The sequence below is a fragment of the Alligator sinensis genome, unplaced genomic scaffold (genome assembly GCF_000455745.1).
Source record: "Alligator sinensis unplaced genomic scaffold, ASM45574v1 scaffold1304_1, whole genome shotgun sequence".
Classification (NCBI taxonomy): domain Eukaryota; kingdom Metazoa; phylum Chordata; order Crocodylia; family Alligatoridae; genus Alligator; species Alligator sinensis.
Genome location: NW_005842920.1, coordinates 528,476 through 551,173, shown reverse-complemented (window position 1 = coordinate 551,173; position 22,698 = coordinate 528,476). Strand labels below are relative to the sequence as shown.

General features: G+C 40.9%; 1 protein-coding gene across 8 annotated transcripts in view; it reads right to left on the bottom strand.

Annotated features, from left to right (window-relative positions):
• Positions 1-9,248: 9,248 nt before the first annotated feature.
• Positions 9,249-22,698, bottom strand: part of HNRNPA3 (heterogeneous nuclear ribonucleoprotein A3) — an 18,975-nt gene continuing 5,525 nt past the window's right edge. For 5 of the 8 annotated variants that reach the window (XM_025192399.1, XM_025192400.1, XM_025192404.1 and 2 more), the window contains 12 exons: positions 20,233-20,355; positions 20,003-20,149; positions 19,709-19,919; positions 19,376-19,465; positions 19,204-19,296; positions 19,013-19,099; positions 17,749-17,895; positions 16,517-16,642; positions 16,358-16,430; positions 12,705-16,270; positions 12,544-12,619; positions 9,249-9,574 (listed from right to left, as the gene is read on the bottom strand). In XM_025192399.1, coding sequence (XP_025048184.1) covers positions 16,378-16,430; positions 16,517-16,642; positions 17,749-17,895; positions 19,013-19,099; positions 19,204-19,296; positions 19,376-19,465; positions 19,709-19,919; positions 20,003-20,149; positions 20,233-20,355 — 1,077 coding nt within the window. In that variant the 3' untranslated portion in view covers positions 9,249-9,574; positions 12,544-12,619; positions 12,705-16,270; positions 16,358-16,377. The remainder of the gene's footprint in view (positions 9,575-12,543; positions 12,620-12,704; positions 16,271-16,357; positions 16,431-16,516; positions 16,643-17,748; positions 17,896-19,012; positions 19,100-19,203; positions 19,297-19,375; positions 19,466-19,708; positions 19,920-20,002; positions 20,150-20,232; positions 20,356-22,698) is intronic. The other 3 variants (XM_014525972.2, XM_025192405.1, XM_025192403.1) reach the window with 3 other exon arrangements.

Below are 22,698 nucleotides of genomic sequence, written 5' to 3'. Positions count from 1 at the left end.
AACAGCCCCCTTGTTCTCCCCTCTGATCCCGAGAGACTTTTAACAGGCCTGTCTCCAGCCTGCTCATACCTCCATATTGGCTTGCTCCGTGTCACTGGGAGATGTGAGAGCTGTGATTGGACACTAGGTGAGCAAGGCACAACAGCTTCCCTATATGGAATGTGCCAGACACAGTGCCAAGGGATTGGTGCCTTGCTCACCTAGTGCCCAATCACAGCTCTCACATCTCCCAGTGACACAGAAGGCAGATGTTTAATTTTGTTGCTTAGTTCCAGGAGGGTCTGAACCATGGCTAAAAAGCCTTAGCATAACTCAGTTTGCCCGCTACATCCCGGATGACTGGAAAAGGGAAAACATAGTGCCTATATTAAAGAAAGGGAAAAAGGAGGATCCAGAGAACTACAGACCAGTCAGCCTCACCTCAGTCCCTGGAAAAATCATGGAGCAGATCCTCAAGGAATCCATTTCTACGCACTTGGAGGACAAAAAGGTGATTAGGAACAGTCAGCATGGATTCACCAGGGGCAAGTCATCTCTGACCAACCTGATTGTCTTCTATGACAAGGTGACTGGCTCTGTGGATCCAGGGAGACTGGAGGATGTGGTGTACCTTGATTTTAGCAAGGCTTTTGATTTGGTCTCTCACAACATTCTCACAGGCAAGCTAAGGAAGGCTGGATGAATGGACTGTAAGGTAAGTGGGGAAGCAAGTGACCTGGAGGAAGTACAAGCTATAGGGGGCAACAGGAAAGGCCTTGGGTGTAACCTACAGGTTACACCAAGGGTACTTAGGGAGTTGGTGAGCATCATAGCTCAGCCCCTGACACGGATCTTTGAGAGCTCTTGGCGCTCTGGTGAAGTGCCCGATGATTAGAAGAAGGCCAATGCTGTGCCTATCTTCAAGAAAGGGAGGAAAGTAGATCCAGCAAACTACAGGCCCATCAGCCTGACCTCTATCCTGGGGAAGGTCTTGGAAAAGATTATCAAGGAGGCCATCCTTAACAGACTAGCTGAAGGCAATATCCTGAGGGATACTCAGCATGGGGTTGTTGCGGGTAGGTCTTGCTTGACCAATCTCATTTCCTTTTATGACCAGGTGACTTATCACCTGGACAAGGGGGAAGAGATAGACATTGTATATCGTGACTTTAAAAAAGCCTTTGATCCGGTATCCCATGATCACCTCTTGGCTAAACTGGCTAACTGTGGCCTTGACCTCATCACGATCCGCTGGCTGGGGAATTGGCTCCGCGGTAGGACCCAGAGGGTGGTGGTCGATGGGAGCCAATCATCTTGGTGCGCTGTGACCAGTGGGGTCCCTCAAAGCTCTGTCCTAGGGCCTATACTATTTAACATCTTCATCAATGATGTGGACATTGGTGTTAGAAGCGGATTGGCCAAGTTTGCCAGGCGGATCTTGACAGGCTCAGGAAACGGGCGGACAAGAACCTGATGGTGTTTAACACCGAAAAATGCATAGTTCTCCATCTTGGGAGGAAAAACCTGCAGCATGCTTATAGGCTCGGCAGTGCTATGCTTCTTAGCACTACAGATAGAAGGGACTTGGGGGTCATGGTTGACCACAAGACGAACGTGAGCCTTCAGTATGATGCTGTGGCTAGTAAAGCGAGCAAAACGCTGGCTTGCATCCACAGATGCTTCTCAAGCAAATCCCGGGACATCATTCTCCCATTGTACTTGGCCTTGGTGAGGCCGCAGCTGGAGTACTGCATCCAGTTTTGGGCTCCACAATTCAAAAAAGATGTGGAGAAGCTTGAGAGAGTGCAGAGGAGAGCCACGTGCATGATCAGAGGTCAGGAAGGCAGACCTTATGAAGAGAGACAGAGCCATGGGACTCTTCAGCCTAGAAAAGCGCAGGCTCAGGGGTGATCTGGTGGCCACCTATAAGTTTATCAGGGGTGCTCATCAGGATCTGGGGGAACATCTGTTAGCCAGAGCGCCCCAAGGGATGACAAGATCAAATGGTCACAAACCCCGCTGCAACCGATTCAGGCTGGACATAAGAACTTCTTCACTGTCCGAGCCCCCAAGGTTTGGAATAGACTGCTGCCGGAGGCGGTTCAAGCACCTACTTTGAACGCCTTCAAGACACATTGGATGCTTATCTTGCTGGGATCCTATGATCCCTGCTGACTTCCTGCCCCTGGGGCAGGGGGCTGGACTCTGATCCTCTGGGGTCCCTTCCAGCCCAAATGTCTAAGAAATCTATGAAAGTTGCAGCAAGGGAAGTTTAGCTTTGATATTAGGAAGAGTTCTCTCATTAAGAGGATAGCAAAACACTGGAACAAATTACCCAGAGAGGCTGTGGAATCTCCTTGTAGGTTTTTAAGACCTGGCTGGGGTGATTTAGTTGGCATGCTCCTGCTTTGAGCAGGGGGTTAGACTAGATGACCTCCTGAGGTCTCTTCCAACCTCACCTTTCTATGATTCTCACTAGGTTAGGAAGCTTTCCTGCCAAAATGCTCTTCCTTTTCTTCATCAGGTAAAACTGATCTCTTACCACTCCTTTTTGGAACAACTTCCCTTGTTGAAGAAGCCAAATCCCCACTGCCAGCACCATCTGCACAGCCATGCATTGATCTGCAAGATATCCACTCCTGCCTAGGCCCTTTCTCTTGACACGAAGGATCAAGGAGACCACCACCTGAGCCCCTTGTCCCCTCCATTCATGCACCCAGAACCTAGTAATTATTTTTGATTTGCTCAAGGTTACCCCTGTCAGTATCACTGGTGCCCTCGTGGATGAGCAGCATAGGTCACTAGTCATCAGGGGGCTGAATCAGTATTGGCAATCCTTCTAAGTCAACTCAGATCCAGGCTAAGGCATCCATCATCCACAGAAGGGAGTCACCAGCCACCACCACCCATCACTTTCTTTTTGCGGCAGTGGAAACTTGTGGAGGTCTGAGCCGGCCTCTTCTGCTGATGGAACGTGCTCCTTCTCTTCCATCGCTAGAGCTCCCTCTGTTCTCTTGGCAAACTGCTGCAGGGATGACTATCAATCATTTGTGGGGATGAAGACCCCTGCTTGCTGCCAGAGGTCACAAGCTTCCACCTTCTTGGGAGTCCACATCCTCTTTGTTCTCCTGCATTACCTTTTGCAGCCCTAGAGCTCTCCTCCAGCATCAAATAAATGAAGTCCTCATGGTGGAGGATGCTTTAGAGCCTCACCACCTCCTCCTGTAGCTCTTATTTGCCCCACAAGGGACACCAGAAGGCACCACACACATTGTAAGCAACCCCTCCTTAAGAGTTTTACAGCCCTTCCCCCAGCTGTCAATAGAAAGTGTGCGCAAGCTGTAGACCCAATAGTGCCAAACAAGGACAAATCTGGGCAAACTCCCCACTTGCTTTGATCTCTAGTTAGCTCAATACTTAAGTTCCTTGTTTAACTGCTGAGTTTTAGCTACTTATGCTAAATTTCTAGGTTAGCTAGTCTTTCTTTAAACTAAGAACTTACCCTAAAGACTCCTCATTAAATATGGGGCCAGCAAACTTTCATTTGCTATCCCTGTTTGCCTGCAGTCTCCCTTTTATACTCTCCTGGGTCTGGACTGGTTCCACCCCCTTGTTAGATCTGTTGTCAGACACCTCGGCTAGCAGCACTCCCAGCTGCTCAGAGCATGACTGCTGGACCACACAGCCAACCAACCAAACACTCACCAAGCCAAATACAGACTGCCCTGGCTCATTTACTTTCCAGAAGCAGGATCTGGTACATGGCTCCTTTTGCTCTTCCTTCTCCCAGAGAACTGCTTGCAAACGTCCCCGTTTGCTGTCCCCATTCACTTACAATGTTACCTCAAGCCATAGGTGGAGGCACAAATATTATTTGGGGGAGCAGGGAAATGAGTGCATGTACCCCACCCCCCAGCAGGTAAATCTGTTATGGGGAAGTGTCATGCAGGGTCAGATCAAAGTCCCCTGCAGCAAGGGAGGGAGAGGCAGGGGTGAATGGGGATCATCCAGGGACATGGGGGGGCTCCCACTACTGTATGCAACCCTGGGAGAGGCCAGGGGGGCATGTGCACCCCAGATGTATGTGCAGGGTGGAGGCAGGCTGCGGTTCTGTGCCCCATGCGCAGCAGGCACATGGTGTCATGCTGCTCTAAGGTAGTGGCAGCAGGGTGTAGAGTCCAGACTGCAGCAGCAGCCCAGCTCTGCCCCATGCAGAGATCCAGGTGGCATGTGCCCCCCCAGCCTCCAGAAGGGTGCAGGTAGTGGTGGGAACCCCTCTACAACCCTGAATGAGCTGCCCAAGCTTGGAGCACCCCACAACCCAATCCAGCCTGTGGCTGGTCATTCTCCCCACAGCTGCAGCCATGCCTGGGTTGCCCTGCATCCCCACCCACTGCCCTGCACTTGTGGGGGCTAAGCCCCATTAGCCCCAGCCTTCTGTTGCCTATGTCTCAAGCACAAAGTAACACAACTTGCATTAAGCAGAGTCCTTTATTGTTCGCAAAAACCAGACTGACCAATTGAAATTTGTTGTAACCGTTCTAGTTTTAAATATCTTCATGTTGTAATGTTGCATACCTCTTTTTTCCTGATTAGCCTGCACAGGGAAAGGACATGTGAGAACTACTGTACATAACAGGATGCACATCCAATAAAAAGGATTGGAAGTGTTTTGACATTTGAGGTGTGCCTGGTAAACATCCTTTGAAAGCAACACCCAGGAGGTCTAAACAGGAAAACTTGGCATGAAACAACGAATAAAGGAGATGAAAATTAGGAATCCTCCTTAAAAGACCGTGTTTGCTATACTGCAGTTGCCCAGTGTCTTTATTGAAAAGATGCTATCTGCTTGGCTCCTTGGGACTCACCAGGTACACCCCTTACCTCTTGATAAGAGAAGTCCCTCCAGTTCATCTACTGAGGGAAGGCTATGGATAACTAAAGGAAGTCAGTGTCCAAGGCTATATAGAGTCAAAAAACCCCTGAGGCTAAATCAATTCAATCTTTGCATGTTAGTTTAAATGGTGTAGATTGAACCAATAGGCAAGTGAACAGACATTTACTTTTGATTCCAGAATTGCAAACACATGCCTGTGGTGGCCCAGGCCAGAAGCAAGGGGGGACGGGGCAGCGCAGCAGGCACACTTGAGCACATCGGTCTACTCTGCTGGAGCAGACAGTTTAGGCCAAGGCTAGCCCACCCAGCCTGTAAAGCATCCCCAGATGCTAGGGGACTGAGTTAACCTGAATCCAGAGAGGATCTGGGATAGAAGTTCAATAAACTGATTTAACTTAAATCAGTTAAATCTGATACTACCTCCATCCAGTCTCATCTTAAAACTACTTTCAAAGTGGCTGAAACCAGTTTATGTGCACTGAACTTCTTTTGTTACAGATCTGATCCTTTACATTCGTGTGTGTGCAACTTCTGTCCCTAGCCCCGAAGGCCCGGCCCGGCCCTGGAATCAGAAGAGCCAGGGAATTCTTCTACTCACTGTAGTATGGTTTTTCCTCAGCATTTTTTAAGCTTAAGGCACCCCACCCTTTTAGAGTGCTAGCTTTCAATTGCTTTTTATTTTGTTGCAAAGTATTCAAAAGACCACAATGGATCAGAAAGTTTTTAATACTGTAGTTTCCTATTTATTAATATTAGGATTTATTTTGTAAATTATGTTTGCATACCTATCACTGCTAACACTATGTACCACTGCTGAAAAGGCTCTCAGCACCCTAATGTGTCATGGCATCCTGGTTGAGAATCACTGCTCTAGAGGCTACACCTGGGTTGGTGTCAGGGATTTCAGACTAGACCAGGCTGGGGGCCCCAAGCAAATATTCCCCTAAGAAAATTTATGACAGAGCCTACAGTGTTCCTTGTTCTGAATAAGACAAACTTTGAGCAGTGGGAAGTAGTATTTTTGAAGGATGGAGAAATTGTGGGCCAACATTGCCAATACATATCATTAGACCAGGTGAGGAATGACTACTAATCCTAAAACTCTTCGAAAGCAGTAGACAAGTAACTCACATCCCCCCCCAATCATGTAATAAAATACTTTTATAAGACAGAAAAATCAGGATCACAGGCCAAGTTTAAAGAGTGGGTTCTAGTAATTATTAGTTTAACTTAATTCAATACATCATTAAGTTCTGAAAGTGCCTTTGTTTTGAGAAGACAGAATATTCTCCTTAACCTTAATGTATCTTTTAAAAATACTGAATAATTTTAAGTTACTGACACATTGGTAAGTAACCTTAAAGCAATTTGTTTCAACTTTTACCTTTGCTTGATCCTCCTCTTGCCTCCAGAACGTGGAAAAACAAACAAACGAACAAAAAAAAAAGAAACCAACAACGCAACATACAACACCAAAAAAAATCCCAAAGCCCCCCCCCCAGACACAACCCCCATACCCTTCCCAGGTCAAATCTTTCCTCAGTTGCTCCTCCCCACATAACTGGAGCTGCTACAGACTGCACTGTGACATTTCTACAACCTAAAAAAGTTGACAGTGTACATACATGGTAGGAGAGCAATTTGAGGGAGTAATCAATGTGATCACAGCAAGCCACAGACTGTAATCAGTAAGTGAACCACTTTCTAGTGGACTCTGTTAGTCATTTGTTCTTGCCTCTGCTGTTCTAGGGATATGAACATGCTGAATTGTATTTACTTGCAATTACAAAGGTATTTCAGTATTCTCCCATTTAGTGGGATAAAAAAAAAAGAAAAAAAAAGAAAAAAAGAGGGACTTGGTTGCAGGTAGAGCAGTCTTTTACCACTTCCTTCAGAGATGGATCATTGGGAAGTATAGCTTCAATGGATTGCCAAGCTTAGACTGAACCATGGAAAAAGCTGCAGGTCCTTCAGGTACCCTTTTATTGGATGAAAAGGGTCTCCTCCTTTTTTTTTTTTTTTTTTTTAGGAAACAATTAAGAAAAAAGTTGCCTTTCCAACTTTGAGACTCAAATACACTGCCTGCCAAATATAATTAGATTTACTGAACAGCAGACAGTTTTACAGCCAAAGGGCTTCTATAAGCAGGCCTTTACGCTTATGGAAAATATTACCAATATTTAGGTTGTGAAGTCAGTGTTGAAAGTTAGGCGATACTGGATTGCTCCTGAAATCTACCCTCCTGTCGGTTCTTCTGTACCGAGTGAGGTAGGAGTCCTATGGGAAAAAAGGTGTCTTCAATTATGTGGTCAGACCTTAACCATGCTGGTGTCAGAATCAAGGTTGCAAATATAACCATAAGCCTTTAGAATGCTTTACTTGCATATCTTATACAAATCAAGCATTTTTTAAATATGAAGTTGCAAAGCCAGATAAGTGGTGCTTTACCAGTAACTGCTGCTGCCTTTCAGAGACTTGAGCTCTTTCTTGAAAAAGATCATGAGAATCTGTTGTAATGAAAAGTTTACTTCTCACTGTTAGAAAAAAGCTTTTTTTATGAACAATTAGTTACTAGGTGCAGTTACAGCCCAGGGGTTGGCAATGTTTTTGGGCAGTGCGCCAAAAACATCCACAACTTTGACTTCCAAGATGTTGGTGCACCAGGAAAATACAGCAGGGGAGCCACAAGGGGCCTGATCCTGGTTGTGCCAGTGTAGCCCTGGCCCCTCCCCCACTGTCCACCCTGACACATGACAAGCAAAATGCCTTCACCTACCTCACTCTGGCACCTGTCAGTGCCTAGCCCTGCTCTAGCATGCTTCAAATGCTGTACTCAACCCAATGCATTATGGAATGCTGTCTTATCACAGCTATGCATGCTGTTATAAAACTGTTGCATATACTTTAAGAACTTGCCTGCTAAATTAACATTTCCTTACAAAAATAAAAAAGCTTCAGTAATTAATATTATTGTTTCCCCAGGGCTATTTTTTTTTGTTAGTATTAAACTCAGTATTTTTAATCTCTACTAAATAAAAGCATGCTTAAAATTACAGCTGTAGCCTCAGGAAAAAGCACTACCTGTTAGTTACTCTAGGGTTCCCACCCCCAGAGAACATACATTTCAAGTCCCCTTATTTGCCAAAATTTCTACATAGGTTATATTTTTTTCCTTAACAAATTACAAGGACAGATTTGCCAGGTTTTGTGTTGTTTTTTTTAAACTTGCCTAACCAAAGCTTCTGGTTACATCCCCAACTACTTCAAGTTGTGCAAGGTAACATGTGCACCCTATTTCTACTCATGCAGGACTATCCAACTTAGAAAAGGGTGCAAATCATACAAAAAAAGTGAGAGACCTGCACCAGTTTAACTGAAGTCCAATGTACCTTTTCTCTTTGTGCACCTTTTACTGACAAATCCATGCTTTCTCCATCAGCAGTTTCACACCCACCCTACAAACACCCCAAGATCACTTTTTACAATGTAAAAATATTAGTCTGTGATAAACACTAGTAATAGCCATATAACTTGAAAGTCTTCCCCAGAAGTGTTAGCATGTATGCAGGAGTAATGTAAAGCTTTCTTATACAAAACTGTCCCAATGTACTACAACCTTGTTTTATGACACTGAATCTCAGACTCATTAGATTCAAGGTACACTTGGGGACGGGGGTGGGGACGACACGACACAGGGACAAAACAAAAACCTAAGCATTTGACTACAGGAAAAAAATTCTCTTGCTGGCCCCAGCAGCCTTACCTGGGGTCCTGGAGGCTTCTAGAAGCTGCAGCCACAGTGCTCCTGCAGCTGGGAGCCTGGCTGGCTAGACCTCTTTTTAGGCAGCTCATGTGCGCTGCCCAACTTTTAAAGAGCAGGGTTTTTTTGACCCCAGGATCTCTCAAAAGGTCAAAACATGCCTCCATGCTGCAAGGTAGCAGCACAGGGAATGCCTGCATGTGTGGTGCCACATATTGCACATCTGTGTTTGTCTGGATGTGGCCTATGGATTCTTTATTTGAAACTTCTGGGTTTAGCTTGTGAGAACGTTTGCAGACCTAGCAGTGTAAACAGTGCTGTGGCAACCTGGTTGAGAATTACTAAGCTATGATGTTCCTAAATCCCTATGCATAGGCTGTTCATTTCCTGAATAAAGCTTTTAGAGCTAAGAGTGCCATCATCAGCACTTAACCAGGAATTCAAAAATATGCATTTCTGATTCAACATACAAAAATCAAACTGTTAAAGTGGGTAGCAGAAGGGTCCCGAGCTGAAAAGACTTGTTGTTCAGTCTTCTATATCACTAATGGAAACACACATTAAGAATTCTTAGACACTAGGTCCTTTAGAAAAGCACACACAAGTACCCAGTTCAGAAATTTCTTTTAATTTTTTTGTATGTGTATATAAAAAAGTCATTTGAGAATTTACAAAAAGTAGAAGTTATTGAATCCATTATGGACTACAATTTGAGGTCACATTCAACATTCATGGCTGCTTAATACTTAACTGGAAGTTATAAAATTCAACACTATATAAAAAAAAAAAAGAATAGTACCCTTTAGGTCTGTGGTTATTTAGGTCTATACAATAACTTCTGTTTCCAAGTAGAGATATCCTTTAGGTGAAGGTCTTTCTTCTAGGATGGAGATACTTGCCTCAGTTGCTTTTCCCCTGCATTACTTTAAGATATCACCCTGCAGGATCCACAGTGAGGTAGTGGAGGGGGAGGGAAAAGAAAGATACATTTATCAGACATAAAAAAAAAAAGTACTGATATCAAAAAGAACATTCTTCACATTAAAATTGTCAAAATGTATTTAAAAAATACAAGATTGATTACCTGCATCACCAATTGAAAGCTTCTTCTATAGGAATGTATTTTTAAAAGAGTACCTTAAAATACACAACTCACCAAGTCAATAATACATGTGCACTATCAAAAAAACGAACTAGAATAATTTCTCTTGTTAAAATGATGTAAACTGGACAATTCTGAATTAAGAAATCTAGTTTTAAATATTAAAGCTTGCCTTAATTTTTAGTCATTTTCTACTGATAAGCAGATTTCAAGTCTCACCTTTGCATCAACCCACACCCCTGCTGGGAAAATGGGGACAGACTATGTATTCATTCAATGCAAGTTAAAAACACAAAAAGTGAAGTTTTTAAAAATGGACACAAATTTAATGCGAGTTTCCCATTTCTGCAAAGGAAGAACTAATGCCTTATAGCTATAGCTGTCTCTCAATATGCATATCCTTGATTAAATGAATCACCAATTAGATTTTTACATTGCATTCTACAATCCTTGTATCCAAAAAGCATCCAATTAAGGAAAAAAGTGTTAAGAACTAGGAAGAAAGTAACTCAAAGCATGGCAGCCACAAGTACAGTAGCAACACTCAGCAAGTTGGCCCCTGCCCCCTAAAGAAATCTGTTTGGAGAATGGAGAGTGCTGGCTATGAAAACAGCACTTGTTGCAACTCTTGGAAAAGCTTTTGCACATTTATATAAAATAATTTATTCTACATATTGTAATTAAGGGGGGGGGAGGGGGAGGAGGCAGCATATGCAAAAGTAGCTAAAAGGATGCTCTCTCCAAATAAAGTGCTACCAATCTACAAAGCTTTTCAGATTAGATAGGTTTTTACTTTAATCACATAGTATACAGCTTTCTCCATAAAACTAATCTACAATAAAAAAATGGCCTTTTCTACTTTACCAGATTGGAGAACTGGTATGTTAAAAGCAGCTGGTACTTAAAACTTGAAATATTTCCTGGAAACTGTGTATGCCTAACAAGATTAAATAAGCCTCAATACCCATATATTTTAACCCCTCAAGTTATGAGTAGGCTTCAGCAACTAAAAAAGCCTAACTTTCTAGATTAGATTTTAAGTGTTCAGAAAGGATTCCTGGCCCTCAGTCAAGACTAGTTTATGTACCAAATACAAGCAGGCACACAGTATACTAAAAAATACAGCAGGTATTTGAAGACAATTTGGCCCAGTACATAGTAAGCAAATTGTTTTCAATGTCATCTCTGCTTGAGATGTAGAAAGTTGTCCTGATGGGTTATCTAATTTGTTCAGACAGCCATAGCGATTTCCATGCTGTTTTTATTTAAGCCAGGACAGTAATTGCAATATAATGTATAAAAACCTGCAAGTGTGACAACACAAAAGTTAAAACTTTTGTAGCAATTCATGCCAGTACTTTCAGAAGTTTACATTCTAGAAGCCAACAGGACTAAAATTACAAAATTTAAATCCTGAAATTAACGAGAAAGAGAGAAAAGAAAAAGAAGTCAGTAACACACACACACACACACACACCTTACAGCTAAAACTGTTCAAGTGAAACAAATGAATGTATACACACAATGCTTTTAAAATTGTAAATAATGTAAATCTAGGTCCAGCTAATACTGCCTAAAAGGTAAAGCTTGTACTACGGCTCTTTACAGGAAAGACACAGCCCGCCTGACTGAATTGTTTAAATAGTGTACCAGACTAATGTCTACACAGAAGGCAGAAAGGGACTACCATAAAAACATCCCCAACTACTGTTTTATTCAATAATTGAGGGGGAGGGGAATTCCCCCCCCCAAAAACCCACACCAAAACACTACCTAGGCACACCCCAGTCCAAAAAACAAGAGCAGTGCCAAGTACTCTCCTGCAAAAACCTTCTCCTCACAGAAGTGGAAGTTATTTTATTGCCTAGTCATCACATAAAAACAGCATTTCTCTCTCTCTCTCTCTATATATATATATGCATAGAACTGCCTCCAAACAAGACATGCCACCTCAGTTTTGAAAGGCAGAATGAAAAAAAGATTTTTTTTTCCTTGAGAATACCAGTAAGCACAATCATTTTGTAGGGTAAATAAGCAGCGAAGAGGGATAAAGAACAAAAAACAAAAACAACTGTGTGTGGCTGCTCTGTTAACCCCCTAGCTGCAGGATGTGGCAAGTGCTACTGGCTGCCCACTTGGCTCAGGAGGCCAGGCCAAGCAAGTATGCCTTGTGCAGGAGCAGAATCTCTGCTCCATCCGTTTCTTTAGGACATGCACACCTCAGATTTCTAACAGCCACTTTTCCAGAAAAGTGCATACTGTATGCAAATAAGGCATCTTAAAAAGTTACTTCTAGCTTAAAAATAGGCCCTACAAAAAAAAAAAAAAAAAAAAAAAAAAGTTGAATTGGGTCAACATTTTAAAGTCTTGTGCTGTTGACAGCATCCATATAGTCTGTCGCTTGATAACTAAGTTTGTACAGGGCTTTTGTGGACCTGCAATAATGCACAGACTAAGTCCTAAAAAGTGAATTATTCAGAATTGCTCCTCTACTCCCTAGTATACACTTTGGGCAGGAGTAGAGAACATCTTGTTTAAACCAATTTATAGCATGCATGTTTGCTAGTTTATGGTACATTGTAATTTATACCCATATCAGTACAGCAGTAATCTTAAAGTATAGAGGCCCACACCAGCAGACAAAAAACTTGACTAAAAAACCCAAGATGCAGCAGCTGAAGTGGGCTAAAAACATTTCTACTCTTATCAAGAAGCAGCATCAGTACAAAGCTACTAAAAAAAGAAAAACGATTCCAGGAAGAATTAAAAGTGCCGAGATATTTTGCTGTGCGCTACAAATCTTACCCAATCAGAAACCGTCACAATGAAGAGGACACTCAAGATATTCCCCATTTTCTCAAGCAACAGCTTCTCCTTCAACCTGCAAATTAAAGATGTTACTCTCACCTTGTTTAAGAAAACCATTACCCTTTAATTCAAGAAAAATTTTAAAAGGCAAACCTTACCTATGCTCATTGCCCTTCCTTTCAGGTCTAAATGCTAGACCTATTGATTTTGAGTCAACTCAAGTAGCTATCACTCAAGGAGGTTCCAAAAGGTGAAGAACTCTTGCTAGACTTTCTTCGATATTTCAGCTGTGATAAGCAGATTTAACTAGCCTTTGGAAAGCTGCTCACTATCAGCACAGTATCTTATGCCTTCACTTTTCTGGAAGTTGAAGCTGTTGCTCCTGCTGCCTTGTCATTCTGTAATTATGCTGACTTGTCCATACTCAATAGGCTGCTGAAGTCCTGTCTTAAGTCTTTGATCCATACTTTGCTAAGAAGTATACCTAGGTTCTTTAAAACTGGTTAATTGCTGTCCTCAAAGCTTACACTTCCCCACATTGCATACCAGAACTACACTATCCCACCCACCTACAAAACAGGTCACTTGCAGACTTCAAGATTTGGTTGCAACCTTTAAGCAGATATTGATAAAACTTTATTATCATGCTGAATTTCAAAGTAAGCATAGTCACAATGCAGCTACAGAAACCCTGTTAAAAAAAGAACACTGTCAAGACCTTCTACAAATCCAATAATATTGGATCCACTTTTCTGAAGGGACATTTACCAACATTCCAATTTGGTCCCTTCAGATGCAGGCGCAAGTCTGACTACTATAGGCAAATATTTGCTTAATGCAAGTCAGAAATTGTTCAGTTTTGCAAAATGAAGGTTAGATGCCAAATATAACACCTTTTGAAGTCTGACCCACTATGCACAAATTCCAAGATGTTGCTTAAAAAGAAGCCCACATACTAGACATATACCCCTCATTATTGTATAACTTTCCAACCCCCATCTTAAATTAATAGTCTTACTCCATGGATCCATAAGAGGTGAACAATTATGGACTGTTTTTAAAGATTAAGATCTACGTTGTACCTTCACACAAAAAAGCAGGCTTTAAAAGCAAATGAAAAAAAAAAAAAATTGCATTTAGCAACCTTGACAGTGCTCATTGTTTCAGCATACTGAGATCTGAACATGTTCCCATAACAATGTTTGACAACATTGTTCAAAATGATTTTGTAATACACCTTATGTGCTTTGATGCATTTTCTACAACTTCTTTAATTGCAATTTTTAGCAGTTTGGATCGTAACTTAAGCCACAACATAAACATCTTTGCACATCCATTCCTATGCTGGAATTGCATTTACCTTATACTGCACATTGACCCAGAGGTGAAACACGTGAGAGCAATTCCAGCACCACATACTGTCAAATGTCTGGGACTTTCTTCTACTGACTGTGTCCCTACTCTTCTGAGTCTGTATTGAAAGAAAGCAATGCCCTGGCAATAGTCGAGAGAAAAGTCAGATCAGCTTGAAAGGGCAGGCTAAAGCCTGGATTTGGGAGGTGTTGGGGAGGGGGAAGGGTGGCAGGTAGGGAGTCCAGAAATGAGGGATTGAGCTCACTTGCTAAGGCCTTTATGTTAAAAAGCTTGTATCATTCCAGTGTATCAAATGAAAAATTGGAACACACCAAACTAAACATGAACTCTGTAAGCAGAGTGGTACCAAGTCTGCTATCATGTGGTAGCCAGAAAAAAAAAATCCCACTTCCAGCCAATAAAACAAACAAACAAAAAAAAAAAAAAAAAAAGAGGACAGAAGGTTTTCACTTAACCTCAAAACCTTATTTGAACAGGTTCTCAAGGTAAGTGCTTATGAACTATGCTAATTTGTCCAGCATCAGGAGTCTCTCAATGGATTACCTGGGATTGTGAGGGATTACACTTGTGCTACCCTTGGCTCCCAGTCAGAAGAATGTATCCAGAAAGTTGCCTATGGTGCATGCAAGAAAGTATATAGCCATTAAGTTGTTTTTCAATATATACCTCTCTCTCTCTCTCTCTCTCTCTCTCTCTGACAGCTTGGTCAAATGAAATAGTTAAAATCAGGGGGAAAGAAGGAGCAAAAGAGGTCCATGCTACCCTCCCAAAGTATGGCAATTTTATTCATATACCAAAAGAGGTATGTTCTAGGGCAGGGGTGTCAAGCTTGTCTGGCCCTGTGGGCAAATAAGCAGCGCAAGACAAGCCCACAGGCCAGACCACACCCATGGACTCCCCTTCCCCTATGCCAGTCCAGGACCTGGCAGAAAGAGGCTTGACATTTTTAGGCGCTTGGCTGTTGCCAGTCTGAGATTTTCCTACGCTGCCACAGCTCTTGCCAACTTGGCTGTCAATCACCCAAATGAGAGCAGCAGCACTGCAGGAAAAGTCCTGTCACCACAGCTTTTTCCCCCACAATGCCCAAATGCCTGGGCAAGAGCTATGGGGCTACTAGGGCACTTGCACCATGGGAAGAAGCCCAGCATTGTGGGCATTTGCTACTGCCATGGGAACGAGCCAAAATGCTGGGTTTATTCTTGTGGCACTGGAGCCTTATGAGTACCATGGATCTTGTCCTGGCACTTGGCTGTAGCTACAGAAAGTTTCCCTCCTCCCCCCTTCCCCCAATCAATGCTGCAGGCCAACTGATCACCTCTGCAGATTATATCCAAAACCCCCATTTTAGGGTAACAGGTAGGGGAGTTCATTTTTTTTTTTTTTTTTAAAGTAATAAAAAGGAAGAGTGTATAAAAAACAAGCCCTTCTCTTCACCCAGAATCTGCACAAACACTGCAGGTATCCCCTTAATACATCTCAAATGAGGCAGCTTGAATGTGGCTGAAGTCATTTTTTGTTTAAAATATTTACTATGCCTTATGTTTTGCAGAGCTAGCACTAATACAGAGCAAGTTAAAAAATATGCACAAACCAAAGTAATTTGAAATTTTCATTTGAAAGTAAAACTTAAATTCTATAATTCACAAATACTAATTTAAATTAAACTCAATCCTAGTTGTACATCTAAACAAACTATATTGCAACATACAAATGTCTCCTCTGTGTGCATATATAACTCATGTCAATGGCAGTTGCATATACATACACACTTAGAGACTAGACCCTTTAAGACTGCAGATCAGATGGTGTTTCTATTGTTAACTTTAAATTAATACAAAATAGTAATTCAGAAGCGCATTAATCTCTCTATTAACTAAACAAGGAAACACCCTAAGCTATATTTCTTTATTTTTGTTAAAGAAATTTTACTATGTGGAAAAACTGAACTACACAAATATTGAAAAGTTAAAAATTCCTTAATTGTTTTTTTTATTCCTGGTACCACTACCACAATTTACAGGGCAATATACCTGATGTAATGGGAAACAAAACAAACAAAAAAAAGAAAGAAAAAAGACAAAGCTACAACAGATAGAAGACCTCAGGAATGTACATCTAATTGACACTACATTGCATTAATCAATAGCTGCACTTTTTGCAAACTGTGGCTATGACAGTCCTGAACAAGAAGGGTTTCCTGTTTAAGCTGCAGTAAATTTTCTGACTATGGATCATCGTTCCTTCTGTGGCAGATTTTACAGTTCCTCTAATGCATTTGGGACGACTGTCTCAAAGTAACCTGCAGCTTTCCTGACAACTCCTCGCTCTCTCTCCTGCTAAGAACTGTAGCCTGTTGAATACAGGATAAGAAAATTATTACTCTCAGTGAACAGTGGTTTATTTTTCACAATCAACATAAATATGTACAAATACCTACCCATTTCTGATAATACATTTTTAGAATCTTCGCCCTCCATAGCCACCACTTCCCCCTCCAGATCCATAACCACCTGTAGACAGTAATATACATGTTATAGATGTAATATTTTTAAAGTATTTTTGTTGTAATTTTTGCCCCCAATTAATTCATATTTACCACCATAGGGACTGCCTGAGCTCCTGCCACCAAAGCTGCCACCTCCTTTCATCGGTCCATAGTTAGATTGCTGCTGTCCACTATAATTGCCAAAATCATTATAGTTTCCACTGCCACCATAGTTCCCTGAAATAAAGATTTTATTTCATTTTTATACACTATATATAATTGAACCATCTCACATTCACTACTGAAGAAATAACTTTATAAACAAAAGCTGGACAACTCCACAAGTAGGCCTCAGGTTGTATTCTTTCGGGAAATCAAAAGGAAAAGCTACAATTAAGGCTAATTCAGAACATCTTGAAAACAGAAGAACTGTTTACTGCAGCTTTGTTTTTTCCAATACCAAGTAAAAGTTTTAAACTAGTTAAATACTGTTTTAACCAAGAACTGGAAATAAACACAGCTAGATAAATAGAGATACTATTAAACAAGATGAACTGCTTCATAATTTCTTTGGGCTGAAAACCTTGTTAGCTACCAAAATGAACTTCTAGTATGTCAAATATTTTTACCCTCTAGAAGAAAGGGATTCTTTTATCTCCATCTGACTATCCCACTTCATGACCTAGTTTAGTTACCTTTTAAAAAGGCCCAACTGAAAGTAATTAAATACGTGTTAAACGAACTGCTTTACTAAGCTGGTGCATAGGCCTATTCTCCACACACAGACAACACACTGATCTTAACTAGGATCGGATTCTTACAAGGTTTAGTTAAAGCCAGTGAAGGCTCTTGTGTAGGACTAGTCAAATCAAAGCCATTAATGTATTATCTACTTAACTATTCATACTCCAATTTTAAAAGACATCCACAAAAAAGGGCTGCATTAAATTAAACCAATTATTTAAGTCCGTGCACTATCACAATAACTACAAAGACAGAAGCCTCAGAGAGCCTATTTACATGGACAGAGTGACCCACTCTCCCTTGACATCAGTAAGATCCATAACAGTTAAGTCAAGTCTACACTACACACTAGCATTTTGCTGGTATAGTTATAGTAATGCAGCACAGTTGCAAACATGGATGCAACTTGTACTGAAGCTGTACTTTTGTAGCACAGTATATTTCGCCCTTTCACATCACATGGCTCCATTAATTTTGGCCCAACCTTACTATATCCCCTAACAATTTTAGAATTTATCTGTAATTTTGGATTCTATGCAACTTAAGTCTGTTAAACAGTAAGAGTTAATGTGCATCTATTCTTAAAATAGAAATCTTACCACCACCAAAATTTCCTCCTTCGTTGTAACCATCGTATCCTCCTCCTCCACCACCATATCCACCACCTGGGTTTCCATAGCCTGGTCCTCCACCACCGCCATAACCCCCTCTACTACCATAGCCAGGTCCACCTCCATAGTTCCCACCTTAAAAAAATAAAATAAAATAAAATAAAAATGATCAGGTCTTCCCCATAATAAAGTGTGGATTTACCTAGAAATGAATTGTTTCAGTCAGAGCTACAAAAAAAATTAACATGTGTTAGGCTACGTGGCTGTTCTATACCACAGTATGGTAAGGCCACCTCCCATACCAGCGAATGCAATTTTGTTTAAGTCAAGGATCATAACTCTTCATGCTCCTGACTAACCTATACTAACAGTTCTAGCCTGAAATCTGCTTTGTAGCTTTCGATCCAAACGAATGATTCTTAACCAGGAAGCCCTTGCACCCTAGGTTGCTGGAAAATCTTTTGAGGGGTGCTACAGGAGGCATGAGGGGATAAGCAGATGGAGGCAGGTCTCGGGCTTTTCTTGACTGGCTACTCCCCCAGCCTGTCTGTATGGAGGCAAGCATGGTAATAAAGTAAATTAGTTTTTGAAACAGGGAGTCTTGAGGTTGAGAATCGGATCCAAATAATACAGCTTTGGTTACATTTGCACCATTGAGAGATGTCCTTTTGCTCTTACATAAGTCGGAAGCAAAGAGTTAGACAAATCACGATGCTCTGAGTATGGGATTAATTTTTATGCAGATGAATAGTACAGATGAACTGTGCAACTATGCACAAGCATATGAAGAATCAAAACTGACTTTACTGTAGGCTATCCTCCCATATTCTTTAAATAGCACTTCTCTATCTACAACAATTGAAAAGAACTTCCACAAATCCAATCAGTTAATTTTGGATGCTTATCTAAATCTAAGTTACCAGAACATTAACTGTTTTATGAAATGCTTCTTACATCTGAAATATTTAAAAGACAACTCCAAGGTCACTATGGCAATGAACTTTTCAAAAGTTCAGCCAGAAGCAGACAACTGTAATAAAAGTTAACTCATTTAACCATTTTATTTATCATGTATACTTATGTGGCTGTACCATTTATGAGGTTTTTAAAAATCCTATTTGGATTTGAATCTGTTTCTACTCATTTTAATACAGCTTGTTTACCTCCAATTTTGAAGTATTTGCTTTTAACATAATACACATAGTAAGTAAACAATTACTGTAAGGGTCTTGCATTAAAAGCCTTCACTTACCATCACCAAATCCATTGTAGCCATCTCCACCCCCAAAGCTTCCTCTGCTCCCGCCGCCACCACCACCGCCACCGCCACCATAGCCTCCTGCATTAGGAATAAAACCCCCCATTTTAATAAACAGAAAACAAGCCAGGTGTTAGCGCCACAAGGTGCAGCAAAACACATTTTTGGGAATTCAAAGGAATTACCTCTGCCACCAAAATTTCCTCCTCTGCCAAAGTTTCCACCACCACCTCCAAAATTTCCACGACCCATGAAGTTGCCCGAGCCACCACCACGACCTACAAAAACATTTTGCACTGATTAAATTGAAAGAATTTTTCCTTTAATACAGAAGGAAGAGGACCACCCCACATTTACCTCTTTGTGAGCTAGCAGTCTGCATCTCCTGTTTTGAGAGTGCCTTTTTCACTTCACAGTTATGTCCATTTATAGTATGGTATTTCTGAACTGAAAACAAAAAAGTTTGAGATTGAGAAATTTTGAAATTAAGAAAATGATAAGCAACTCCACCATCAGAGCAGTGAGGCACAAGTACACAACCTAGAGAAAGGAATGGCAAATTTTGTAAGGTTTACTAGATGCAAGACTAAGTCTCCCTTCACAACCAACTACTTGCATATTATTCCATGCATTATTCAGGTATATGCAACTTAGAAACAGTCTGTCCATGGTTTTCTACTGATTACTTACCAACAATTTTATCAACTGTATCATGATCATCAAAAGTCACAAAAGCAAAGCCTCTCTTCTTTCCACTTTGCCTGTCTTCCATGACTTCTATGGTTTCAATCTTGCCATATTTTTCAAAGTATTCTCTTAAGTTATACTCCTCTGTATCTTCTTTAATTCCACCAACAAATATTTTCTTTACTGTTAGGTGTGCACCAGGTTTTACAGAATCCTACAAGAGCAGACATTATGTTTATTATCTTACATTTTGCAATTTCATGAGTTGTACCTGGTTCAGCAAGGTATTAAGCCTACCTCTCTAGAAACTGCTCTCTTTGGTTCAACCACACGCCCATCAACTTTATGTGGTCGAGCACTCATTGCAGCATCTACCTCCTCCACACAGGAGTAAGTCACAAAGCCAAAACCTCTGGAACGTTTTGTTTGTGGGTCTCTCATCACCTATAATAATGCAAGAGTCACTGTATTACCTAACAAAATTAACTGCTTATGCTCCTCCAAAAAGTTAAAGGTCATAAGCTTACCACACAGTCTGTTAGTGTGCCCCATTTTTCAAAGTGTTCTCTTAAACTATCATCTGTCGTTTCAAAACTCAAGCCTCCAATGAACAGCTTTCTCAGTTGTTCAGGCTCTTTAGGCTCATGACCCTGAGGGAAGAAGATTAAAAAAAAAATTCATATTCCAATATATATATTTATTTTTTTTTTTGTATAAGCAATAAAAATAAATGTATTTGGATAACTACATTATGACATTTTTATGAATAATTCACCAAAGTTGGGAAGCTGGGATGCTGCAATAGTAACAAGTTTATAGTAGGGTAAGAAAATACCAAGCCAGGAAAAACCATTTAGAACCTGAAAATCAAAGAAATAGTGATCTTAAGGTAAAAAACAAGACAACTATTTTTTAAGGTGTGCATGTGTAAATCTTACAAAATGCTTTATTTTCATAGAAGATGTGACAAGATAAATATGTAAACATTAAGGTATTAAATATATTGTATAAAAGGTAGTAAACTCTAATAGTGCTAAAAAATAAAAAGGAGTCTTGGACTCCAGTACCAACATTATTATTCTAAAAAAAATAAATACCAGTAAAAGAAACATTTTTGCTTTCCTGACTGGGAAGTGACATGTCTTGCCAATAATAGTCATTAATTATGCCAGGATGGAATATTAACAATATAAACATTGGTGTCCTCTATTCCTCACCTAAAAGCCAAACAGTCTTGTCTATGACGTGTTGCTGCACTGGTTTACATCAGTAAATAAATTAAATGAATGTGTGTGTATATGTACAGACATGCAATTTAAAACAAAGTTATTTCCATTAGCTAAAAAAAAAAAAAAAGAATCAGATCAGGAGTTTAAGTTTCTGCAGAAATTTTCCTAGTTTAAAACAAGACTGAAGTTGCATGGAAGGATCTCTTTGTCTTCAGTGCTGTGGAAATATCACTTGGATGTGGCACTCAAAAGTGTGCCAGCCAATTTTGATGGTGCAACAGAAACTACACAAATATTAAACAACTTTTATCAATGAATAAAAAAAGTAGAACTGTTCCAGGTCACATGTGCAAAAAATAAAGACACTAACATAATATAATTACCAATCATTTAGTGACTGGACTTCCACATAAGAGTGAAATGGATGACCTATATTTTTAAGTGCTGGCACAAAGCCATTTGCACAATTTGAATCCTGCAATGCAGAAGCACAGAAGATGCTGCATCTGCCATCAATGAGCTACCACAAGTAGGCTCAGGAGAGCTTGGGCTATCACGCTGCTGCAAGTACAGCATTCTGACTCTTCTCAGTTATAAGAGGGATTTTTCCTTCAGAGTTAAAAGGAAGTGTTAATTTCCTACAAGGCAAATATGTAGGGCAAATCCATTACTTGGGCAACTAGTTCTCAGCAAACCCAAAAGAGATTGTAAATTTTGTACTACTTGTTATGCAAATGGTCTCTATACTGCAGTGCAACAAGGAGCAGTGCCTGGCTGCTAGTATGATTCTGGCTAATATTTTCTGTTGATCAACTGCATGGAGACAGGCAAAATACTTTCTCAATATTAACTTTCCAATTAGAGAAAGGACTTGATCACTGCAAGGATATTATGTGGTATTAAGCCGGGGGGGGGGGTGGTGGTGGGGTGGGGGGGGGGGGGGGGGGGGTAAGAGGAGTGGCAGTAGTTTTGTGACCAAAAGATGGAAATAATACAGTCCATGAAAGAACTGACCTGCTTATGAAAACATTTGAGCATCTTTTCTTCAAAAGACTACGGGGTTTTTTTAAGAAGATATATTTTAGAAGGGGGGACATAACTACAGTAAAATTGGCTACACATTATAAATTTGACACCAACTGAAAATTTCTTAAATAGCCCAGTGTACACTTAAACTAGCTTACAAGATACCTTTTACATTTAAAATAGCTAGTCTCATTTCTAATTGGAATGTACATGCTGCTTTCTTTCCTGTACTAAAAGAACTCCACTAAAAAGTATGTCATAAAATTTACAAAAACAGCAAGAAGAAACCTTGCATCTCAAGCTTGCCTAAATACAGTGATACACAAGTGTGGGGAAAGTTACTGCCCCATCAATCCTTACAAAAGCACACATTTCCTCCTCAGTTTGTTTATTTATTTTTTGTTCAGAGGGAAGAAAGGTGGATCTGAGCCTTTTGAGTTTTTAAATGCACATCCAGCCCACCATTTAAAAAATGCAAGTCCTAACTTCCCTGCAGGGATGACCAGAGATGTGATAAAATGACTTGCTGCTCAGGGGAAGTCCTCATCCCAGCCTCTGCACTGCAGCTTTTTCTCCTGTTGCACTGAACATTTGCTTCCTTTATCTCCCCAGCAACGGGAGCTTCGCCAGGTCCGGCGATCTCCCCTGCATCGCGGTTTACTGCCTGCCTCCTGAAACGCCGCATAAGCGCTGCCCGCCGAGCAGAGCCGCGTCATACCAGGCAGCCCGCGCCCGTCG